The following is a 13667-nucleotide window of genomic DNA, read 5'->3' as shown; positions in this document are numbered from 1 at the left end:
TTGGTCCCTATGAAATTGGACCAAGCACACTGACCTTCAGTTTGAAAATCTGAGTGATTTTGGCACTTCCAATTGTAAGATGCATACATATCCTTTTACCAACCCTGTTAGATTCTTTTAAATAGGTTACCAGCTGTAAGATGCATACATATCCTTTTACCAATCCTGTTAGATTCTTTTAAATATTCGAGCTGAGAAACCGCTTGAAGTGTTTGAATTTTTCTTTATGATAATGATGTCTGAGTCAGCTTGTACGCACCTGAACTATTACACTGGGTAGCTACTTCAAATATCTGAATTTTGTCCAAGTGACAAAAGACATCTTTAAAACCATCGTTTATATTTTAGGACCATGAGGAGTCGGCTGTTATCAATCAATCAATAAACTATACCTCAATCAAAGAACAATTGGGGAGGAGTGACAAGTTAGAAAGAACAACTTTCCATTGTAGATAACTTATCACTAAATTCTGATGTATAATGCATCTGCAAACCAATTACTGTAAGCTAAAGCAGCCTGATCAACTGTCAATAATTGATTATTTATGATAAACCCTACATTCACTTTCCTGTTTGCTACGAAACATAATTTATACAGTGAATACACGATAACACACCCCCATCGCCAATAACAAGCTAAAAAGTTTACCTATAGAAATGTAACCTTCTCTTCTCCCCTTACAGGAAGAGAACAATTGAACAAAATCGTAAGATTAGAGGAATGGTGCTGTAGGAACTCTACCTTTGGATAAGTTGATCGCTCTGCATCAACGACTAACACTCAATTTGCACCAATATGAACAGCCATGTCAAGGCTGACATGTTTATTTTCACCCGATTTAGATACGGATGCTCCAACATGGTTGTTTTCACCTGCTTCAGATTTGGACTCTCCGACATGTTTATTTTCACTCGATTCAGATGTGGTCTCTCCAACATGTTTGTTTTCACCTGATTCAATTCTGGACTCTCTGACGTGTTTGTTTTCACCTGATTCAAGTTTGGGCTCTCTGACATGTTTGTTTTCACCCGACTCAGATTTGGACTCTCCGACATGTTTGGTTTCACCCGATTCAGTTCTGGACTCTCCGACTTGTTTGTTTTCACCCGATTCAATTCTGGACTCTCCGACATGTTTGTTTTCACCCGATTTCATTTTGGACTCTCCGACATGTTTGTTTTCACCGGATTCAATTCTGGACTCTCCGACATGTTTGTTTTCACCCGATTTCATTTTGGCCTCTCCAACGTGTTTGTTTTCACCTGATTCAACTCTGGACTCTATGACATGTTTGTTTTCACCCAATTCAGTTCTGGACTCTCTGACATGTTTGTTTTTACCAGATTCAATTCTGGAATCTGCACGTACGACTCCTGTTGTACTGGCATCAGGCACTACTGATATTTGGCTGATAGCCCTAGAAATAAGGAAATTATGGACATGCTGCCCTTCGTATGTTGTAATGACCAATTTTGGATCATGGGATGCCCTCTCCACATGCTTCTTGACAGGGCAACCAGCAATTGAGCATCTATAATAACTCCTATAGATAGAAGAGAAGTTGGCATTAGAGAAAGAAAAAGCACTTCAGATAGAACGGGAGGGTTTTGTGGGGTGGGGTTGGACTGAAATGGAATGAGAAAAGCTGACAGATTTTCTTATGTTACCAAAAATAAGAAACAAGTTATCAGAGCAACATATAAAGTGGAAAACTCATGGGGATTTACTTTATTGTAAATCCATCTTTCCAGATTATCAATAATTGCAGAAGAAAAATGGAAGTGAACCAAAAAGAAAGATCTTTTTCCACAGAGAGTCTAGTTTCCAAATTCTACTATCAGTGATAACATTATATGTATCATGAGATTAATATGTAACAGCACTGCAGAAAAATATCCTGAGGATGAAATTAAGATAAGGAGGAATGATAAAACCTGATATCCAAAAGTGTTGATAAAAAAAATCACCAGGCACGAGCATACCAAATTTGTGAATATATGCTTTAAAGTAATATTTATATGCACCTCGGATTTGGATTGCCTTTTACAAATTTTTGCCCATACTTGCGCCAGCGCTGACCATCGTTGACTATATCTACTTCGCTCACGGTCTGAACAATGTGTCGTGGTTCACTATGGGACTTAACAGGTGGAGTAACATCCATAGCTACTATATCCTTTTTTCTGTTGCAAAACAATTACACAACTATTAATTTTAAGAGAGTATCTAAACCTGAAAACACCAAAGACAAACACAGCTTGCGCTTCAACATACCGTCTTTTTGAGTCTGGACTATCATTTTTATCAACCTCATTTTCTATTTTATGTGGCTTCAAAGGAGTAACCTTCACACCACCACAAGCTGATACAGTGTCCAACGCAAGCAGAGCCTCTGATAGTTTACTAGGTTCACATGTTTCTCGGGGCGCAGTAGATTTCTTGCTTTCAGCTGATAAATATCACTATATAAAATTAGTAAAGAATCTAGTAGCCTGTTTGGCCAAGCTTCCAGAATTTGCTATATTTTGAAAAGTGTTTTTTGTCAGAAGTGTGTTTCAAGAAAGTACTTTTCGAGAGTAGCAGCTTGTGTTTGGCGAATCAATTTGAAAAGCACTTTTGCCAATATTAGAATAGTACTTTGTGCCTGACTAATGTTCCAAAAGTGCTTTTGGGAAAAACTACTTTTTTTAGCTTCTGAAAAACACCTTATGCTACTGCTCAAAGCATTTATGTTTTCTACAAAAGCTTGGCCGTTTCCTTAACTTTCTAAAATAAGAAGTTTTTGAAAGAAAAGAAGTACTTTTGGCTTCCCAGAATCTTGGCCAAACAGGCTATAGGTCAAAGAAATTCATAATTCACTCAGCAATCTTGGGTACCTTCTAATGTAGTGATAATTGGAACGTCTGGTCGTCTCATTTGCAAAGGGAGAACCAGCTCCGGGGAGGTCTGGGGACCACTTAGAGTTTCGGGATGTTCATGTTTCCCGACATAGTGGATATCTGTAATATGCCCGTCATGTGATCTCTCCACTTGTTTTTTTGCTAGACAATTAGGATATGTGCACTTGTAATAACTCCGAGTAAACTCATTTCCTCTGACAAGCTTCTGACCATACTTTCTCCAGTTATATCCATCTTCCGATGGTTTTTCAGGTACCTTGAAGAGAGTCATTGCTTGATCAGATGTCATCCCGTGGACACTAGTGTCAGGGTTCCGCCTTGGTTGCAACTTATCCAAAGCTTTCTCATGCTTTATGGGATAAGTCACTCGTTGTTGATCAGATTCTGATGCAGAAACTTCCGTGTTCGGACTTTGCATTTGACCAGAAGAATCTGAAGCCTTACCAGATAATAGGGGAACCACTTTCTCTTCTACACCAGATTCTGATCCACATGATTTTGCATCCGAGTCCTTTGGTAAACTAGAAAGTTGACCAGATCCAGATGCATCAGCCTCACTCTTAATCCTTTTATTACTTTGACTAAGCTGGACTTTACTTGACACTTCTTGGCATGTTGAAGGATGTTTACTTTCCTCTTGATTATTTTTTGATGCTTGTGCATCAGCATCAGGACTCAGTCTCTTCTGCAGCTCACCAGAAACAACATCAGCTGAAAATGGTTCAAAGCTCCTTTTCTCGTTTAACTCTGGTTTCCTGGTTGCAGGGTCAGGGTCCGTCTTCTGCTCTAAATTCTCGGGGAACACTTCATCTGTTGCTTGGTCTCTAGGGGTACCCATTATCCTGTATAAAGAGTACCAAATTATACAGACTTTTTGCAGGGGAAAGAAGTACAAGTATATGGGCTTACAAGATCATATTCCAGTTATCGTGCTGTGCATTTTCAAAAAAGTAATTAGCAGGAATATAGATGTTGTGATCTAATAGTTCAATAGTTGTTGAATTTGGATCTATTTGAACATGTAGAATAAATAGTTCCACGGACCTAAGAACAGAAGAACATAGCAGTTTATGGGAAAGGAAACATTCTGTTGACAGTCGCTGACTGATATATATAACTGAATATTCTAAATATTCAGGTTTACATTGTTTCAGACAAATAAAAACCCCAACTTTTTTGTATAAGATATCTATGTAGTCACTAAATGCCTATGGTGCCATCTGTGACAGAAAACTGGTTGCAACATGTTTTACACAGTCAATTGTGCGACTCTGTCACTGTAAGATAGCTAGGGAAACTGTTGCCCAACGAAATGGCACATTGGCAAAAAGTTTAAGACAAAAATAAAATAAAATAATAATAACATGGAAAATAATAGCAATTTCCAAACTACACATATTTCATTATTTGGACTTTTCTTCAGGTTAATTTCTCATTACTGGAGAAAATACCTTACTTAAGCGCAAAGACAATGAATCTTCCAAGTGAGAGCCCTCATCCACCAAAACCTTTACAGGAAAAAAGTTATAAGATCAATGCGGTGGAACTGGAAAGGTAAACCATTTATTAGCTGAATAATTAAATTGGAATAGAGGAGTAAAAGTTATAGATAAGGGAATAATTTGAAGCGTTTAACATGATGAAATAGAAATATTTTTGACAAAGATGACGGGATAGCAATATATCTGTTTTTTGAGAAACTGGTACTGTCGGGATAGCAATATATCAAGATTCTTTTAAAGGGAGATATAAATATTATTGAAATCGCCTTTCCACTACAAGCCTTGTTTAGATGACAAATATTCTAAACTGTCAAAAAAATAATTATTATTTTATTCACTAAATCAGGATTTTCGATAACTAGCAAACAAGAATAATAAATTTAGCCTTTAGAACCACTACTGTCATGCTTCAAAAAGACCAAAACAATTTTGCAACTCATAAGGGGATTAGCATTTTGCAGTAACTATTGTTGGGAAAAGTCATAAAAACACCCTCATACTTGTCCCGAATCTCCAGTTACAGACTTACACTTTGCGAGGGTCCTATTAACCCCTTGAACTATTGTGAAATGTGATTTCAACTACCCCTTCCAAGTTTCTGATTTACTTGGAAGTTATGTGATCTCTTTCTACAGGGAGAGGGTTTTGTAACTTTGACTTTTACACAAATGATAACGATTGAGGCTATTATGTATCAGCGGTTATTACCAAATGGAAAATAAACTTGAGCTCTGAAATGAGCAGCTCTCTCCTGATGGCCTTCAATTAAATTAGAGGTGTTGGGGTAATTGGGGAAGAAGTTATCTTTCTGATTGCAGAAAAAAATGGAGGAAACATGGTAAATACCAGTGAAGAAAAAATGAATGAAAAAATTGGCAGTCAGATATGGAGCTTTCAGATGAGAACTTCAAGATATTGACAATCGGAAGTCGAGTTTTCCAACAAGAACTTTAATAACTCATGTGAAAGTTGACCTGAAAATAAATACATAGTTATCTCTTTATGTTGGAGTGCTTTTCTGGTCAAATATAAAAGACCAGTGAAAGCTAATGACAATTACACGTGGCAAATGAAAGTGAAAAAGGTAAAAAAAAAATTAATGCTAAAATATAGGTGAAAGCGTGTGTAAAACACTGTCAAGTTCTCATTTGGTTATTTATGCAACGCTTACGTCAGCATATGCGGTGATATTTATTTCATTTCATAATAATTCAGGGTGATGGATGGACTAACATGACAAATTCAAGGTGAGATGTCGTGGTGTATGTTGTTCGCAGATGACATAGTTTTGATTGACGAGACTCGCAGTGGAGTTAGCGCTAAGCTGGGGGGTTGGAGACAAACGCAGGAGTCTAAAGGGTTCAAGTTGAGTAGGACCAAGACAAAGTACTTGAAGTGCAGGTTCAGTGACATACCACATGAGGCTGACGTGGAAGTGAGGCTTGGTACCCAGGCCATCCAAAAGAAAGGAAGTTTCAAGTATCTTTGGTCCATTATATATGAAAATAGGGATATTGACGATGATGTCATACATCGCAGTGGTGCAGCGTGGATGGAATGGAGGCTCGCTTTGTACACCACCCAAAACTTAAAAGCAAGTTCTATAAAGACCGACTTGTGCTTTGGCCGCCAAGAACTCTCACGTAAACTAAAGCCCCAGGGACAAGAGATAGGCATCTCCAAACAAGGGAGGATATACACACAGAAAGTAGCATATTTCTTAGACAACCGTTGTGACGATCTTAGAGAGGATGAGGACTTTAGGATAGAAGGCTAGTATGTAGTCCCGCTATCATATATAGTCGTAGTTTTGCTCTATCGTTTATTGTCCTTTAATTTTTGCTACTATCTGTTGGTTTTTGTACTTCGATTATCGTATTTATCTGTGGTAGCTACAGCTTCTTTCTTTCCAGATTGCTTTATCATGATTTTCTCACTTTCGTTATTTTTCATTTTCATATTGCTTCTTTTTTTTCTTTTTTTTTTTTTTCATATTGCTAATGCTTGTTCTTATTTTTTTGTCATGCTTTTTGACAAGGATCTAGATTAAGGTCCTTTTACCCTCCCCGGCTCCATTGTGGAATTTCACCTAGAAAGGAAGTCGTTGTTCATAATAGTTTGTATAAGTGTGTAACTGCAAATTCGAGACAAGTTCGAGGGGTTTTTTAAGCCTTTTCCCATTATTGTTTCTCACAGAATTAACAAGGATGGGCATCTCTGTTTTTTCTTTCAATAACCTAGAAATCTCTAAGGATTAGTGGTGCACGGTTCGGACCTCGGTGGATAATGGCTCCTATCCTCTACCATTCTCCACTTAAATTCCAGGCTTTTCCCTACGGCAGGGTTCGAACCCCTAAAGTGCACCTAATCCACACATCACGAGTTGTGCTCTGACCACTAAACTAAAGCCCCACGGACAACAAGGATAGGCATCTCCAAACAAGGAGGATATACACACAGAAAGTAGCATATTTCTCAACCTTTCTGATAAGGAGGACGGCATTTATATGATTCATAATGAATAGTTGTCTTTCTTTAGTCATTGCAACCAAGAAAACTGCAAACAATGTCCTAAATTTTCCTTCCTTTTTGACAAGGATCTAAATTTTCCTGTCTCTACACACTTGTTCACCTAGAAAGGAAGGATATAATTGGAAAAATAGTTAACATGTCATGCAAAATATGTAGTTTCTTTCTTGCTCTCTTTTCACAAGTCTGAAGCAATTTTTGCATTAGATATTAGCTAGATTTATTTGTAGAAAAAAGGAACAGTGAATAATAATTTACCACTGCTTTCCGGTGATACTGCTGTCTAGACTAACAATTTAAGTAATTACTTGAACATTTCTTCATCGTTGTACCAAGCAGTTTTTTTTTTTTTTTGGAAGATTATCCGAACTTGTCTCTCTTCTTGGTGCATAAAGACGAAACAAACCACTTCTACTCCCAGGAACAAGAATATGAAAAATCGAAGAGAAAGCTTGAAGAACTGACAAGCCAACTAGGCATCTGAACATGAGATGCCTACAGTCGTCTTCTGACATTACCCACATCGTGGTTTTCCACTTAATAAGTGGAGTCAAGAGGAGGTGCCAAAGAGAGAAAAGAAAAGAAAACGGATCAATTGGGGTGGCTATGCCATCTAAGTTGCTGTCTGATTGCAGTAGGAACTTCACAATGAAAGGCACGTTGATATAAGTAGGTCTCCTAACAGTGCTAGATAGTTTACCCCAGCGGCGGAGCTACAGTATTACCTACGGGTTCGGACGAACTCACTAGCCATTGCTTAGATCCTAATTTATATTAGGAAGTTCATTAAATATGTATAAATATATAATTGCAAACCCAATAACTAAAATGAGCTATGAGTTCGACGACAAGTTCAGAACCCATAAACGTCAAATTTTGCCTCCGCCTCCGGTTGACACACCGACTCTTTCAAAAGCTATAACCATGAAAAACTGTGCTATTCTATGGCATGACATGTCAGAAGCGGGATTGGTGTCATTGAAGCGTTAACCAAACTCTAGGTTTTTACTTTTAGAAGTGATGAGAAAAAGGACATAGAAATCTAGGAATTCTCCCATATGGCTCCATAAAAGCAGCAAACCAATCAATTTTCATGATCATGTGAAGCAAGTCGGCAACTTAAGTTCTGAAGCAAATCATTGGACACTTGCCAGAATTCCTATTTAGCAATGGCTACATATGTTTATGAAGAAAAATTGGGTTTTCCCGACTTTTACCTTAAGCTCAACACCTACCTGTCCTAGTCTTACCAACCATTCAAAGGGTGCAAAATCAAACAGAAAGGAGTAAAATCAGCACCATAAACATAGCAAATCTTAAGGACTGATAGCAACATGAAGTACTTAATACAGCACAAGTCCTTAATCAGCATAAGACCTAGAACATAACGAAGTTCTGCCACTCTCGAGAAAACAACAGAAACCCAGAAAAATATCACAAAAGATACAAAAGAATCGAAACGCAAACTGAACCCAAAAAAAAAAAAAAAATCAATTCGAAATCCCAAATTTCACTAGATAATTCGTACCTTCTTCTTCCTGCTATATTTTGCCCCAATATTCTCCTGGCGTTTTTGGGTCTTTAGTATCAGGCAACAGAGAGAGACTCAGAGGGGTTGACTGAATCAAAGAGAACGTCAAAACCTGGAGGAAGGAGCTGTTCATTGACTTGGACAAAGTACTACATACATAGCTCACAAAATACTACTCCCTCCGTCCCAATTTATGTGACTCTTTCTTTCTTAGTCAGTCCCAAAAAGAATTATAGTAATAACAATGTAACTTTAAACTTCTCATTTTACCCTTAATGCAATGGTGTATAGCTAAACAAATATCTATAGCTTATTTTGGAGCATAAGTTTCAAAAGTCTTCCTCTCATTCTTAAACCCCGTGCCCAGTCAAATATCTTCCCATAAATTGGGACAGAGGGAGCACTACTATACAGAAGTATGAGTGATCAAGAATCTCAACGAATAGAAAGATGGGATCGGTGTCACTGAAAAGTAACTAAACTCTAGGTTGTTCCTTTTGGAAATGACAAGGAAGGACTTAAAAATCAAGGGCACCATAAATGCAGCAAATTTATCAATTTTCACGATCATGCGAAGCGACATGAATTCTAAAGCAAATCTTGAGCCACTTGACGGAATTCCTATTTAGAAATGACATGACAACATATGTTGATGAAGAAAAATTGTTTTGCCCAACAAAAACACTATGCCACCTAACTGCCCTAGTCTCTTACCAACCCTTCAAAGGGTGAAAAAAGTCAAACAGAAAGGAGAAAAAATCAGCATGATAAACATAAAAAATCAGCATGATAAACATAGCATATAATACAGGCAAAGAGCAACATGAAGTACTTAAAAGCACAAGTCTTTAATCAGCATAAGCCCTCTAATGTAACGAAATTCTAAACAATCGAGAAACATATCTCAAAAAAAAAAACGAAAGAATATCAAGTCAAACTAAATAAAAAAAGAAAAACCCCATCAATTCAAAAACCCCAAATTCACAAGAAAATAAGCCATAGGGTGTAACGAAATTCTACAACACTCGAAAAACCCAGAAACAGTAGCAGCACAAAAGAACTAAAGAATTGAAAGTCAAACTGGACAAAAACAAACCCCATCCATTCAAGACTCCAAAATTGACAACATAATAAGCTCTAGAATGTAACAAAATTCTATAACACTCAATAAAACACTAAAAACCCACAAACAGCAACACATAAGAAATGAAAGAACTGAAAGTCAAACTGGCCAAAACTCCAAATTCACAAGATAATAAGCTCTCTCTCTCTCTTTTTTTTTTGGCTCATTTTTTTTCTTGGTAGATAGTAATCTCTAAAATGTAACAAAATTCTATAACACTCAAAAAAACAATAAAAACCCAGACACAGTAGCACAAAAAAAAAAAAAGTCAAACTGAACAAAAAAGAACCCCATCAATTCAAGACTCCAAATTTACAAGATAATAAGCTCTACAATGTAACAAAAAAGAACCCCATCAACTAACAAATTTACAAGATAATAAGCCCATCAAAAAAGAACCCCATCAACTCAAGACTCCAAATTTACAAGATAATAAGCTCTACAATGTAACAAAAAAGAACCCCATCAATTCAAGACTCCAAATTTACAAGATAATAAGCTCTACAATGTAACAAAATTCTATAACACTCAAAAAAGAACCCCATAAAACAAATTTACAAGATAGTAAGCCAGAAAACAAAATTCAGCATCACAAAAAAAAAACTCCAAATTCACAAAAGATAATATTGTACCTTGTTCTTCTTCCTTGCTTTATTTTGCCCCAATTTTCACCTGGGATTTTTAGGGTCTTTATCAAACAACAGAGAAACTCAAAGGGGTTGATTGACTTGGACCAAGTACTACATACACAACTCACATAATTACTAAGGAATATTTTTTGAAATTTATGGTATAAAATAAATCTCACACATTTATGTCGTCATAAATCATTTCAGAATAATTTTAAAGCTAAGTTAAGTGAACATTCTTTTTGAACAAACTAAAAAAAAAAAATGTGCCGCATAAATTTGGGACAAATGAAAAAGAAACTAAAGAGCTGAAAACCAAACTGTAAAATACTCCAAATTCACAACATACCTTTTTTTCCTTGCTTTATTTTGCCTCAATTTTCACCTGGGGTTTTTTTTTGGTCTTTAAAATATATACTATAGAAAAACGCAAAGTGGTAGATTGAATCAAAGAAATTAGCTGCTTATTGACTTGGACCAAGTATACTACATGAATAGCTCAACAAAAATACTATAGCAAAAAAATTACAGCTCACAAAATTACTATATAAAAGTAAAGAGTAATCAAGAATGTTAATTACAGTACTAGTATTTCCTTAATGGGTGTCAGTTCTGTTCAATGCACACGTGTTGGAGTTTGATTGGAAGAGGTTATAGTCCAGTTTTTTTTGTTTTTGACTTTTTCCTTCCTACTGTTTCCTTTTGACTTCTTCTTTTTTTACACTATTTATTATTAGTATTATTATACTCCATTGTAATATTTGGTTCAAGACTGATGAATTTCATTTAAAATTAAAATTGGATATTCCTCACAAACAAGTTTTACATTATTTCATAAGAATAATGATGGTCAAAATAAATATTGAACTACATCATGTGAAACAATGAGATACTTCCTCCGTCCTAATTTATGTGGCATTTTTCAGATTTTAATATTTAAATAAATTTTTCTTTGATCGTAATTTTTCATAATTTTTTTAAATATTTTGAATTATTAATTATTATGACTTATAGCACTTTTTACGTGGTTTTCAAATATGTTAAAAAAAACGTAAAATTTTATGACCAAATTCACGATCAAAATTAAATTATTTGACCCTCAAATTTTGAACTATGCCACATAAATTGGGACAGAGGTAATAACTTATGGCCAAATGGTTATGGGCCCTCCATTTTTGTTGTATGTGATCCTATTTAATTGGACATGACGTTTCGAAAAGGAAGAAAGACAAAAAATTTAGAACTGTAAACTTAAATTGATCATGACATTTTTGTGCCAATAAAATGATATTAAGGAAAAAAATGAGAAATTTAAAATTAAATTATTTTTAAATATAAAAATATATACTTTGTTTAAGTAGACTAAAAAAGAATGAGGGTCACATAAAATGAATCATAGGAAATATTAGTTTATAGTAAGGGGAAAAGTTAAATGGTAATTAGGAATTAATTTGACAAAAGAATTTTATTTTATATTATATCATTATATATATTTATATTTTTTTAAAATTTATATTTAGAGAAAAGGCTTGAGTTTCGACATGTATGCATAGGGGAATTACATTGCAAACTGAGGGTGCTATAATAATTTCAATATCTATATATACATATGTCTTCTGCGTTGTTGTGATAAGCTTTCTTCCCTCTTCGGTCTTCGTTGTTGATGTTCTGCTTTAATTTGCAATATAATGTATCTCTTTGTGCTCAATTCAAATTCTGCTTAACTTAAATTTTAACTCAGTTGATTTCTAGGTTTTTTGGGCTGAAAAATACAAACGAGTGTTTGACACTGTGTAATTTCTTATCCCTCTTTCTTGTTTTCTATTTTCAACACTTAGGATGGGAGATTATAATTACAAAGAGATTTTTGGAACCCCATCAATTCAAGACTCCAAATTTACAAGATAATAAGCTCTACAATGTAACAAAAAAGAACCCCATCAATTCAAGACTCCAAATTTACAAGATAGTAAGCTCTAAAATGTAACAAAATTCTATAACACTCAATAAAACATTACAAACCCACAAACAGTATCACAAAAAACTCCAAATTCACAAAAGATAATATTGTACCTTGTTCTTCTTCCTTGCTTTATTTTGCCCCAAATTTCACCTGGGATTTTTAGGGTCTTTATCAAACAACAGAGAAACTCAAAGGGGTTGCTTTATTTTGCCCCAAATTTCACCTGGGATTTTTAGGGTCTTTATCAAACAACAGAGAAACTCAAAGGGGTTGATTGACTTGGACCAAGTACTACATACACAACTCACATAATTACTAAGGAATATTTTTTAAAATTTATGGTCTAAAACAAATCTCACACATTTGTGTCACCGTAGATCATTTTAGAAGAATTTTAAAGCTAAGTTAAGGTAATATTTTTTTTTGGATAAACTAAAAAGGAAAATGTGCCGCATAAATTTGGAACAAATGAAAAAGAAACTAAAGAACTGAAAACCAAACTGTAAAATACTCCAAATTCACAAAATACCTTTTTTCCTTGCTTTATTTTGTCTCAATTTTCACCTGGGTTTTTTTTTTTGGTCTTTAAAATATATACTATAGAAAAACTCAAAGTGGTAGATTGAATCAAAGAAATTAGCTGCTTATCGACTTGGACCAAGTACTACATACATAGCTCAACAAAAATACTATAGCAAAAAAAAATTACAGCTCACAAAATTACTATACAAAAGTAAAGAGTAATCAAGAATGCTAATTACTGTACTAGTATTTCCTTAATGGGTGTCAGTTCTGTTCAATGCACACGTGTTGGTGTTTGATTGGAAGATATTACAGTCAAGCTTTTTTTTTTTGTTTTTTGACTTCTTCCTTTCTACTGTTTTCTTTTGACTTCTTCTTTTTTTTACACTATTTATTATTAGTATTTATTATACAAGACTCATGAATTTCATTTAAAATTAAAATTGGATATTCCTCACAAACAAGTTTTACATTATTTCATGAGAATAATGATGGTCAAAATAAATATTGAACTACATCATATGAAACAATAAGATACTCTCTTCGTCCTAATTTATGTGGCATTCTTTAGATTTCAATATTCAAATAAGTTTTTCTTAGACCGTAATTTTTTCATATGTCTTTTAAATATTTTGAATTGTTAATTATTATGACTTATAGCACTTTTTACTTGGTTTTCAAATATTAAAAAAAAGTAAAATTTTATGACCAAATTCACGGTCAAAATTAAATTATCTGACCCTCAAATTTTGAACTATGCCACATAAATTGCGTCAGATGGAATAACTTACGGCCAAATGGTTATGGACCCTCCATTTTTGTTGCATGTGAATCTATTTAATTGGTGTAGACAATAAAATTCAAGTTGAGGAAATAATAATCAAGACAGGAAAATATCGCAACAATCGTATTATTTGATTTCAAATATGAGTGCTACAATCTCTATGATTCCTCTTATTCTTCTTTA

The 13667-nt window shown here is 34.7% G+C and overlaps 1 protein-coding gene across 12 annotated transcripts; it reads right to left on the bottom strand.

The window, feature by feature from the left end:
• Positions 1 to 523: 523 nt before the first annotated feature.
• Positions 524 to 12872, bottom strand: LOC132032979 (WRKY transcription factor 44-like). 12 transcript variants are annotated; one of them, XM_059422812.1, is made up of 7 exons: positions 10219 to 10388; positions 4353 to 4409; positions 2878 to 3743; positions 2276 to 2450; positions 2026 to 2184; positions 1303 to 1544; positions 524 to 1263 (listed from the first exon to the last, which is right to left on the bottom strand). In XM_059422812.1, the coding sequence occupies exons 3-7, from the start codon at positions 3737 to 3739 to the stop codon at positions 782 to 784; spliced, it is 1920 nt and encodes a 639-aa protein (XP_059278795.1). In that variant the 5' UTR covers positions 3740 to 3743; positions 4353 to 4409; positions 10219 to 10388; the 3' UTR covers positions 524 to 781. The 12 variants fall into 12 exon arrangements, with proteins under 12 accessions (XP_059278795.1, XP_059278787.1, XP_059278792.1 ...); XM_059422804.1 differs by adding an exon at positions 8461 to 8575 and having other exon boundaries at positions 524 to 1544; positions 10219 to 10387; XM_059422809.1 differs by adding an exon at positions 8461 to 8575 and having other exon boundaries at positions 524 to 1544; positions 4358 to 4409; positions 10219 to 10387.
• Between the last annotated feature and the right edge of the window lie 795 nt (positions 12873 to 13667).

The sequence above is a fragment of the Lycium ferocissimum genome, chromosome 10 (assembly GCF_029784015.1).
Source record: "Lycium ferocissimum isolate CSIRO_LF1 chromosome 10, AGI_CSIRO_Lferr_CH_V1, whole genome shotgun sequence".
NCBI lineage: Eukaryota > Viridiplantae > Streptophyta > Magnoliopsida > Solanales > Solanaceae > Lycium > Lycium ferocissimum.
The sequence above is the reverse complement of the archived record's forward strand: the minus strand, read 5'-3'. Positions and strand labels throughout refer to the sequence as shown.

Bases quoted from the DNA above. Each gene is read 5' to 3' on its own strand.
- LOC132032979 (XM_059422811.1), bottom strand. From the start codon at position 3,739: ATGGGTACCCCTAGAGACCAAGCAACAGATGAAGTGTTCCCCGAGAAT. The intron at 2,185-2,275 runs GTATGTTGAAGC...GTTTTGCAACAG, and splicing joins AGTCCAGACTCAAAAAGACG to AAAAAAGGATATAGTAGCTA. The intron at 1,545-2,025 runs GTGCATATAAAT...TTCTATCTATAG, and splicing joins AAAGGCAATCCAAATCCGAG to GAGTTATTATAGATGCTCAA.